Here is a 12,193-nt window from a genome sequence, read left to right as displayed (position 1 = left end):
CGTCAGATGACGTCATGACCTGATTTACCTTAAATAGTTGATAAACCGAACAAACTTTAAATATGCCGCTTTAGCGTAGGTAGTTAAGGGTTGGTTCATTATCTAAACGTTTTGGGTTCGAATCGTGGTGTGAGATGTCTTCTTTTTTTTTTTGATTTTTTACATTTAAATATTGAACCCTGTATTATTTAAGCCATTTTTCACGTAACGTTCGTTTTTCTGTTTTAATTTATGTCCCCCCCCCCCCGCTTAATTAAAACGTTGTTTTCTTTTCTTACTTCGCTTATAACAATGCTTACATCGTCATCGTAACGCTCGATGACTTTCAAACATCTTTCACTTCTGGCTGGCCGATTTTATTTTCAAACATCGCCTCAGGGGTTCAGCTTCGATCCTAACCCCCCCCCCGTTTTTTTTTTTATTTAACACCACACACCCCTACAAACACCCGGGCAACGCCGGGTACCCCTCGCAAGTCTATATATATAAAAGCGAAAATGTATGTGTGTATGTATGTTCGCTTTTCCTTGATGTCCACGAAAGGCTTCTTTCAGAGAAGCGCTTGCTCGCTTCACAACTTCTTAAAACTTTTTATATCATCTATAAATTGTAATATCTCAGAATTACCCACGGAGCTCGCCTATCTATTTAATTTTATTGACTTTCAAACGTTAATTATTCCACATTTCCCGCATTGGCACGCGTTACATTCGCTTTTCGGTATAAAAAAAGCGAAACTCGACTCTAATCACAGGCCCAAAGCCAGTTTGTTTAATGTCGACTTCGTCATATCAGACTGTAGCTTTCATTTCGCTCATCCTAATAAACAGGGAGCAGGTTTTTAAAAACAAACAAACCGATTTATTCAAAACTGTCCCGCACAAAATAACTGCTGAATACCTATCGCCGTCACGTAATTCAAAAACGCGCACCTGTTTTTTTTAAAACACTTTACTATTTTCCAACTGCGCATCGTCAACGCTTCGGCTTTTTTTCACATACCCTGAAAAACACCCGGGCAACACCGGGTACCCCTCGCTAGTAACAAATAAAAGGTACTTGTGCACTTATGCTACCATGCTGAAATAATAACATTATTTGGAAACCCATTCTTAACATGAGGAAGGAAAGGCGTTTTGTTAACTATTCTGTACTTTCACCTAACAATTAAATAAAATATATTGCGAAACTTTAATTTATTTTTAACTCATTGTCATGACCATTTTTTTGAATCTGTAAAACAAACATGTTTTTTTTAACTGAAGATATCTAAATAATAATAATAATAATAATAATGATGATAATAATGATGATAATAATGATGATAATAATTAGGCGGTTCTATAAAGAATTTCATTGTGATGCATTTTGTAAATTTTTACCTTGTTTCCACCTTAACATTTATCTTTTAAATGACTACCTTTTAAGGTTTTTGGGTATGCTGACAACGAATATCACATTTAAATTTTCCGCAAATAAGTAGCTTTCCGGATATTAAGCAATGTCATTTCTTATGTTATTGCTGGTGGCCATCATGGTACGTGTGTTCGCGCATAGTTTCTTGGGGTTACGTTTGCGCGTTTGTGCGTACCAAGATGGCCACCAGAGATAACATAAAATTTGACAGTGTTTAATATCCGGAAAACTAGTTATTTGCAGAAATTTAAATGCGATATTCCTTTTCAGCATACCCTAAAACCTATAAAAGTAATCATTTTAAATGTAAAGGTGAAAACAAGGTAAAAGATTCCCATTTCTTTGTTTACATAGTTGAATTTTCAGTAAAACAACAGAATAGAAATGACAAAAATTACCATCAACTGGTGAATATATAGTTGTTGCTTATTAGGATTCCTGGTATCCTGGTACTGTGAAAGCTACATCAAGGATTCATGTAGAGTACGATTTATGGTTGCATCTCAGAAAATAGAGGTATATTTTGGGCCAGATAGAGAGGATTTACAAAATTGAAAATTGGACTAGTCCCAAAATGCATAAGTTCTGGTCGACTATGGGAATTTTTCTTTTACAGAAATCCAAAATCTATATGAAAAATTTTCTTAGATTTATTTCTGAGATTAATTCATATCTACTCAATTTTTTTTCTTTGAGGGAGTAGCAAATACCGGCCATGAATGCTTTTTAGGCATTCAATGTGGTAAGGAGGCAGAAAAACGCTTGCTCTCAATAAAGCTATATTTAAATACTACTGTAATACTTAAGTTTTGTTCATGAATAGACACCCACGGTATGATACCATGCACCAGTTTAAAAAAAAACTTGAAATTTGTACATCATAATTTATAATTCATGGCTTATGGTAAAGAGATACATCAAATTTGACTGCACACAATTTTACATAAGAGTGCCAAGTTTCATGAGAATAGCTTGAAAAATAAATAAATGGTGGCGAAATTACTGAATTTCTTGAAATGTTGAGGTCCGTAATTTAGCCCACTTTTTGTAAAGAAAATGTCCATGGAAAAGCCTAAATTTTGGCACTTAAAATTCTCATAAATTTTGAACTACTTTTTTTTTTTTTTTTTACATGGGGGGGGGTCACCACTTATCAAGGCCCAGAAGCCACTCGGGGATAAGGGTTATTGTGTGTACAGTAATCAATGGGATAGTATCGTAGTAATAGTTAGTATCAGAGATTTGATAAGGTGTCATTACTTAAGGGGGCGGTTCATCAGAAATTTGTTTGTGTTGGACTTGAACACATCCATATTGAATTCGGGGGGGGGGGAACAGGCAAGCGGCAGAGAGTTCCAGAGCCGTGCAGTTCTAAGAAAGAAGCTTTGTTCATGGAATGTACGTTTTGATTTAGGCACGGATAAAGAGTGGGGAAAATTATTGACAGTGGTTTCAGCTAGTCGGGTGTTTTTCGTGAAAGATTGGTGAGGGGGGACCAGAGAATGGAGCTCAGATGAGCACCTGCCATGGAAATAACGATAAAACAGAGACAGGCTCGCAACGTCTCTTCTGTGGGAGGGAGGTTGCAGGGAAGAGAAAAGGGCATCCCCCACCAAGCCATGAAGTCTATTTTGTACTCTGTCAAGGCAGGATAGGCTGTTTTTAGCAGCTCCTGCCCAGATGTGGCAGCAGTACTCCATCCTTGGACGTACTTGGCTTTTATATAGATAGAGAATTGCATCATTAGTGAGATATCTTCTGGAGCAGTAGAAGGATCCCACCATTTTCCCAGCGACCTTGGCAACAGATTTGATGTATGTGTTCCATTTCAGATCAGGAGTAAAAGTCAAATCCAGAAGCTTATCAAAACATGGGGCCTCCCCTAGACGAGAGCCATTCAATTCAATCGATGCCAGATGAGGATCAGAGCGTTTATGATGTAATGATAGGAGCTTGGTCTTAGATGCATTAAAGGTAACCAGCCACCTCATCCCCCACTGAACCACGCGCTCAAGATCTGAGGAGAGAGAATTAGAGAGAACGTTGTCATTTACGGCCTTTGATGTGTTGCCATAGATAGTCATGTCATCAGCATAGATGTCAACGAAAGATTTTAGTATGTGTTTTGGGAGATCATTGATGTAGATCAAGAAGAGAGTTGGGCCTAGGATGGACCCCTGAGGAACTCCAGCATTAATACTGTGGGCCTCTGATTTCTGCCCATCAACCACTACTCTTATGAACCTATCAGAGAGAAATGATTTAATGATACAGAAAACATTTCCAGTAATACCTTAGCTGGAAATCTTGTGAAGTAGGCCTTTATGCCATACCTTATTGAAGGCCTTTGATATGTCAAGAGCAATTGCCCTAAAAATGAAGCCTTTGTCGAGAGATTTGCTAATTCTATGTGATATAACTATTAGCACGTCTGCTGTAGATCTAGCAGAACGGAAACCATATTGCATGTCACTAAGAAGGTTATTTCTGCTGAGGTGGTTGACTACTTCTCTATTTAATATGGATTCCAGCAACTTACTCATGACACTCAGGAGACTTATTGGTCTGTATTGAGAGGGAGATGACTTATCACCTGAATTCTTAAATACAGGGCATACTGATGAGGTTTTCCAGGGTGTTGGAAAGCACTTCTCCTTAAGGCAACGCTTAAACAATTTGGTAAGTATGGGGGGCAAGTTCTGGTTGTAGCTTTTTTAACACTATAATTGGAATACCGTCAAGGCCAGTTGCTTTACTGGAATCAAGGTTCTTGATTAGCTTGGCAACCTCACGTACAGATATTTGTATGTTACCTAGCATGTTGTGTGTTGTAGGAGGAAATACGGGGAGTTAATGGCCTTCGTCGCATAGGGGAGAATTTGCTGCAAAGTTCTTGGCAAATAGTTTGGCCTTGTCAGATGCTGACGAGATGACCTCTGGACCATTGATAATGGTTGGGATAGAACGCACGCTTCTGTTCAGGATCCTATTTGCTATTTGCCAGAACTGATGGGAACCAAGCCGCTGCTCAGCTACTTTGGATTTAACGGATTGAGCATATAGCTATGTTGCATTTTTTATTACACTTTTACAGTGGTTTCTGGTGGTTCTGAAAGCAGCTTTAGTCTCAGTGCATCTATTACGTTGATAGCTATGGAAAAAGTGATTTCTGTGTGCAATGGCAGTAGCACATTCAGGGGATAACCATGGCTGGCTTTTAGGTTTTTGTTGGAATTTTTTGGATGGTATGAATTGGTTTATGCCTACAAGTAACCATTCGGTCAGGTCTGATACTATAGAGGACACATCCTTTTTAAACATGGAATGGAGAGGTAGATCAGATATGAGTAGACTTATCATATTTCATTTTTATCTTAACTGATACAACGGAGTGGTCGGAGGATCCCAGAGGAGATAGAACGGCACATGAACATAGCTCAGGGGAAGTGGAGAGAAAAAGGTCTAGAAGGGTTGCATACTGACCGGTAGTATCGGGCACACGGGTGGGCTCGCGAACAATCTGAGTGAGGTCATAGGCAGTGGCAAAATCATGACAGAACTTCCTCTCATCATCAGTCTTATTTGAGTGGGTCAGCCATTCCACATTATGGACATTGAAGTCACCGCAAATGTGAATGTTAGCCGCAGGATGAGCAGACAGGATGTGGTCAATTTTCTCAGATATACTCTTAAAGATAGTAACTCCGCTGTTGTGGGGGCGATAGAGGGCAAATATAAATGCGGTGGTGTAAGCAAGTGCAAACCAGTAGCACATATAAGGTAAATTAGGGTCTTCTCTGGAGATATCCCTGCCACACGGGAAGCCATCTTTAATGTAGGCACATATTCCATGCCCATGGCGATCTTGGGATCAGATTTAGATGTTAAGTTAGAGTATCCATTAATTATGAACTCATCAGTTTTGCTTTGAAAAAATGTCTGGTTTTGTCTCCTGTAATTGGGTTTCAACCTCTGGAAGGTTGGAACGTAGACCCCTGACGTTGGAGAAGGAGACATGGTAGTAGGGGTCTACGTTGGAGGATGGGGTTCTAGGTTTATTCGTGTTTTTTTTTTTTTGAGATATTTCATGTTGAGGATTTTGGGATTTGTGGAACAGGTCAACAGACTTGGTTAGAGCAGTACAGAAAGGGAAAGTAAGAGAGAAAAGACGGGAAGATTTTTTTTTTTTGTAGCACATGATAAGGTAAAGCCATAACAATTACCCACTAGTATGGCATCGAGAGGCCCCATCAGAGACTACTGCATGATCTAGAATCCATTCATCAAATGACAATACAGCAGCCCCAGTACTTTGCACATGCTGATAGGACAGCTTCCTTAGTGGTTAATCCAAGGTTCAGGTGTCTGACTATCAGGCAAATAATGTCAGCCCAGATGAAAATGTTTACCTCCAGCACCCTTACTAGTGACATGGCTGCAAGGATAGACATAGAGACAGAAAATTTCCGGCATCTCAGACTACTGTTCACGAAGTACTACCGACTTGGGAAGCAGCTTTTTCTTCACCCTTTGTCAGAAACATCACTCATTGGAAATGAGGACTGGGGGGACAAAAAAGGAGAAGCAAGACTTACTGGAGCTGCCGATAACGCATCCACTGCTCTCCATAAAAATACATCTGCTCTCCATAAAAAAAAAATAAAAATAAAAAAGTAAGAGGGATTATTAATATTTACTTAGTACAATTCCTTTGCTCCATTCCCAGTCTAGGATAGTACTTGAAGATAGTTTCCCCTCCCATATTAATCCGTTGAAGTTTTTTTTTTTCTTTGCTTTAGATACCTTGAGGTAGAACCTTCCGGCTTCACCTTATAATTAAGTTCCATTAATGGGAATTGTGAAGTCGGCTTATGTTTTTTGGATTGGAGAATCTTATTTAAGTACCGGTTTAGGGTAGTACCAGGCATAATTGACAAAAAAGATTTAAAAACAAGAAAATTAGCAGAACAGGATAAGTAGAGTTAAGTTGTTTCAAGTTTTACTACTGATGGTATTTGCATAATTCAAGCGGTTTTAAGCATCTTTTACATAGCTCTTTTCATGCAAATTGATAAAATAACAATTATCTAAAAAGAAAAAATCAACTTGTTATGCTAATAATCATCTGTAGGGCATTTCTGTTCACCATATCAAATGCCTTAGTCAGATCAATAAAAACCTGATAAAACGAAACACGATGTTCATCCTGCAACTGCTGGCAGAGAAGATCATGTCCATGGTTCCTCTGCCCAGATGAAAGCCACTTTGACTTCCTGGAATGACAGATGCGCAAATATACATTAACAGTCTATTGAGTAGAACTTTGGAAAATACTTTGTCTACTGCTTCAAACAAACTTATCCCACAATAACTTCCACAGTTTGTCTTTGGTTCCTTTTCCTTGTACAATGGTATAAGAATTGCATCGACACAGTCCTGATGGACAGGAACACCCTTCCAGACATCGGTAATAAGATGAAGAATTTCATGAACAAGTTTATCACCCGACTGCAAGAAAAGTTTCACAGGAATACCATCAAGCTCAGAGGACTTCCCAATATTTACTTCTTTGATTGCATCTCTAATTTCATTCTCACATGGGAACTCAGATATTTCATGTATAAGATTCTGTTGTAAAAAACTATTGATAACATCATCAACATCAGAGGGGTTGTCAAAGAGATCAGAGTAATGCTTAGGTCTAACGAAAGAGAATCTTGTTGGGGTCCTCTAGAAGAGTAGTTCCATCATTCAAGAGTAGGAGAGATACTGACAATGTTTGAGGACCAAAGCTTTTTTAAGCAAATGATACATGCACTTAGAATCTTTAACACATCTGAATTTGATTTTTAAATTTGTCGGAGTTGTCTTTATAGAAGACCTTTGTTTGCTTTAAATGACTGAGTAATATATGTACATCACATACTAAAACATGTTTGCGATTTTAAAAATTTTTATTGCAGACAACCTTAACAGATAAAAATTAGAAGGAGAAATTGCAATGTAATTTGGCCCAAGTAAAGAATAGATACCCTGTAGCAGAAGACGACAACTAGCGACGACAAGCGCACATTTCAAGTGACACTGGTGTTTCGACCTTCACATTGGCACAAGCACATGCCATTGGTTGTTTGTAAACACATCAAATAGCAGACATGGTCGAATATTCATGAGCAAGATTTTAAAAAAATATATTTACAAAACTTTTGAAGATTTAAAAGAAAAAAATATATTTACAAAACATTTTTTTTAAGTAAGTAACAAAACGAACGTATTTAAATAAAAGATATTTAAATAAGTGCCTTTCTGAGAGCGTTTTAAAAACACCATTTTTAATATATTTACAGAACTTTTTAATAAAACTTAGAATAATAATAATTATAATAAAATAAATAAATTTAAGCCAAACATATTAATGGCAGAAACAAATATAAAATAACTGACTGTTCGTATTTTTTTGAATGTTTCACAGATTTTTGCGACCAAGATTGATTTTATGTACAGTGTTTTTTTGTTTGTTTGCTTTTTTCTGTGTGCGTTTTTAATACAATTCAATTTAATTATTCTTTAAAGCATTAACTTTAGTGACAATTAATATATTTTTAAAATAATATTTTTAAATATAAATTTTGATCTAATCTCACGTTACCCTCACGTGATCAATTTATTAAATGACAAAAAAATCCAAAAGTAATATATTTAAATAAATAGGTGTCTTTCTGAGTGTGTTTTTAATATATTTTCAGAACTTTTAAATAAAACTTAAAATAATAACAATTATAATAAAAATAAATAAAAAGAATGAGCTCTATCAATTACAAAACATTAAAAATCAACGTCCTGTTTATTAAAATTACATAATTTTAAAAACTTTTTAAAATAAATTTATTTAAATCAAACATTTTCATGGCAGAAACAAATAGAAAATAACTGACTTGTTCGGATTTTTGTGAATATTTCATGGGTTTTTGCAACCAAGATTTATTTTCATGTACAGTGTTTTTTTTTCTTTCTGTGTGCATAATACAATTCTATATTTATTTAAAGTGCGATGTATGTTGGTGGTCAGTGAAGGAGAAATTCTTCTAGGCTGAGGCAATTTTTATGTATAATAAAATCACAAATATAAACAATCAAGATTTTAAAAATATATTATATGTCACAAATCTTTTTATATTTGTTTCTTCCATTAATAAGTTTGGCTTAAATTTATTTATTTATTTTATTATAATTATTCTAAGTTTTATGAAAAAGTTCTGTAAATATATTAAAAACGCACTCAGAAAGACACCCATTTATTTAAATATCTTTTAATACGTTCATTTTGTTACTTTAAAAAAAATGTTTTGTAAATATATATTTTTTATTTTAAATCTTAAAAAGTTTTGTAAATATATTTGTAAAAAATCTTGCTCGTCAATATTCGACCATGTCTGCTATTTGATGTGTTTACAAACATCCAATGCCAAGGTCGAATCACCGGTGTCACTTGAAATGTACACCGGTCGATGCCAGTCGTCGTCTTCTGCCACAGGGTATCTATTCTTTACTTGGTCCTGTAATTTTTACTCTATGAAACAGTAACTGTAAATATTAGCTGTTTAAATATTTACTGTATGAACTTGAATATCCATTTAAAAAGTACAGTTTGCATAACCACATTTTTATGAAGCAATAATCATTCAAAATAGATAAGCTCAATATCTGAATGTTAACATCTGAACTCTAAAAATAGATTAAATTAGATTTTAATACAAATAATAAATAAACAACACAATATTTTTTTTTATTAAACTAATATCAAGAGTCGAACAAAAAATTTAGAAAATAACAAACAATATCATAAACATTCCAAGAAAAGCAAACTCACACTGCTCCTAAAAGCCAACTATGGTAGGCTGTCAAAGGAGGATAATCCAAACCCCAGTACAAGAGGTCATTATCAGTTGTGTTATGATACCTGGAAAATAGAAAAAAAGTGCATACTATGTAATTCAAGAAGTTTCAAGTATAAATGTGGTGGATAAAAATGTGTGTTTAATAAAAAAAAAAAGGGCTAAAAAGAACTTTATTCACAAATCTTGTTGTAACAAAAAAATTCATCATATATACAACATGAGAATTTACATGAATTCAGCAGTCTGTTTTATGTATGGTGAACTAATGTGCATGTGAGTTAGTATTAATTATTTCAGAATTAATCACTGCTAATGAGTACAAACAACAAGTAAATAGTAGTTGCTTTCTCTCATACTTGATGTGTACCTTTATGATCTGTAAATATTCATGCAAAATATTTTGAAAGTTTTGCTCACAAAACTGTTTTATATACTTTTGGATCAATTACAGGCAACTTTTTTATCTTCTCTCAATGGTTATATTGTTGCATGGAAGAAATCCTTGCTCTGATTGGTTGAAAATCATTTTAATAAATTTTTTAATAAGACCAAAAATGACAAAGTGAAGTATCAGAACAGATATTACACTTTGATCCTAGTCCAAAGGCTAAATGTAAAATAATAAAGTATTGCATATTTTTATTATTTTGACAAAAATATTTGTAAATCGGAAAAAATGCTCATTTTTTTTCTTATATAAGTAATGGTGCACAGTAAAAATGGCACAAGTGAATAAATAGAAAAAAATGTCACAAAGAATGAATACAGACAGGAAACAGAATAATAAATATCTGTTCCGTGTGGAAGATGAATTAGCTTAGTTGTTAGAGGTTTTGTTGTCAGTGGTTCAATTAGAGCTCAAAATTAGAAATATGTGCTATTAATAGGGCTGTGACAACAGCATATTCTTTTCATTGTTTTGAATCTTGAGTGTTTATCTGTTATTATCTTATATGTTTTTATATAGACGGATTTGATTAAGTGTGTCTGTGTCGGATATATACCCGAGAGTCAAAAGAATGAAAAGAATATTCTGTTGTCATAGCCCTAGTTATTAAATCTTACTAATTGGTTAGCACAGGAAACTTTGGACCACAGGTCCTCTTTGATCTATTTTAATGGATGATGCCATAAAGGCTCTTCCTGCTATCTTCAACCAAGTGAATAATTAATATGTATGATACAAGGTGTCAGTTTTATAATTTTGAAATTTATACATTTTTATTTATACAGGGTTCATACAGATTTTCAATGTCCATTTTCAAGGCCTTCTCCAGACAAAATTCAAGTTTTCAAAACAAAATTTGATATATAAACAATGATATAATAAACCAAAAACTCAATTGACAAAAGGAAAAATCATTTTCATTTATCTATTTTATGAAGTAGTTTTAAAGGTTACAGTTATTTACATGAAGTTCTCCAACGCACAATAAAACTGGTCAACTATTTACAGCTTTCACTCATTTTGTGTCTAGTGCCAGCCATGTGTGATTTCAAGGCATCTTCACCCATTTTGCTCAAAACAAATGCCTTTTTACATTCACAATATGCCTGTTGGCAATCATATTTATACTGCCTGAACCATGGCCAACCAAATTGATTAAATGCTATTTTCCCCATTTTGAATTGGTCTACACTGTGTTCATTTTAGTTGAAAATCTCAAATGTTCAGTATTGTGGATACGAGAGTAATTACACCCTTTATCCAATGTGAAAAACATCAAATAATTTCATGATAAAGGGACGTAACTCTTGTATCCACAAGAATATGATGTAATTTAAGGACTATGTATTTCGATTTTATTTTCAATATTTAAAAAATATTTTAATGACATCTTTATTAATATTTAAAAAATAATTTAATAGTATTTATTTTGACTTTATTTTTAATATTTTGACACAAATTTTTACTGGACAATAAGAGTATGATTTTCAAGGCCTTTTCAAGATATTTTCCATATTTCCAAGCTAATAATAGAAATAAGGTCTTTTCAAGTCAAAAGAGCACATAATTTTACATAGGAGTAGCAAGTTTCATGTAAATCACTTCAAAAAATGGAGCAATTACTAAATTTCATGATATGATGAAGTTCATATTTTGACCCACTTCTTTTAAAGGAAAATGTCCAATGAAAACCACAAATTTAAGCATTTTAAATTCTTATAAATTTTGAACCACTGATGATATTTGCATAATTTAAACAGTTTTAAGCTTCTGTTACATGGCACCAATGACTCAAGTTGATAAAATAACTAGAAAGAAAAAATAAACTTATAATGCAATTTTTACCATTCTGTGATTGGTAGATGATAAGTAATCTCCATCCAGTGTCTTTGCGCTTCAAAATCCCCAAATAAATGAGGTTTGTTGGCACCTGTGGATAGAAAAGGAAGTTAATTTACACTTTATGACAAGTCTTTTAAAGTTAACCAAGTTTGACTTAAATATTTTCACTTTTTATAATAAACAAGTTTAGTCAATTGAGACTACAAAAATATTTATTTACCAGCTGGTTGTGTGGTCGTACAATACTCTTAAACATGATACTTTAATTTATGCAGATTGTGTATGTACTCTATTGAGATTGTTATATTATGAGGAATGATTTGCCTGACAGACTAATTCACAAACAAAATAAAAATGTAATAATGATATAATGTCATTCATCAAATTCTGTGGGTTTGTTTACAATATCACATCAGCTGATATTTGGGCTTGACAATGAATGCCCTGGAAAAGTCACTTCTGATTAATGTTTAGTTTTAAATATGCAAACAATGAAATGATTTGTGGTGATTTTAAAGGGTACTGCTTCTTTTATCATAAACTGAACTCATTAATTATAATAAAATGATGAGGTACACCTGAGCTTGAA

At 34.0% G+C, this 12,193-nt stretch overlaps 1 protein-coding gene across 3 annotated transcripts in view; it reads right to left on the bottom strand.

The window, feature by feature from the left end:
• The window catches only part of LOC145256582 (dolichyl pyrophosphate Man9GlcNAc2 alpha-1,3-glucosyltransferase-like), a 107,572-nt gene that overhangs the window by 68,633 nt on the left and 26,746 nt on the right, over nucleotides 1-12,193 (bottom strand). For all 3 annotated transcript variants that reach the window (XM_080115587.1, XM_080115586.1, XM_080115585.1), the window contains exons 2-3: nucleotides 11,608-11,692; nucleotides 9,287-9,376 (exon numbers count right to left, since the gene is read on the bottom strand). In XM_080115587.1, the coding sequence (XP_079971713.1) occupies nucleotides 9,287-9,376; nucleotides 11,608-11,692 (175 nt within the window). The remainder of the gene's footprint in view (nucleotides 1-9,286; nucleotides 9,377-11,607; nucleotides 11,693-12,193) is intronic.

This window comes from Euprymna scolopes, chromosome 3 (assembly GCF_053919585.1).
Source record: "Euprymna scolopes isolate OS-2025 chromosome 3, ASM5391958v1, whole genome shotgun sequence".
NCBI classification, from domain to species: Eukaryota; Metazoa; Mollusca; class Cephalopoda; order Sepiida; family Sepiolidae; genus Euprymna; species Euprymna scolopes.
Note: the sequence above shows the minus strand (reverse complement) of the source record. Positions and strands in the feature narration are given on the sequence as shown.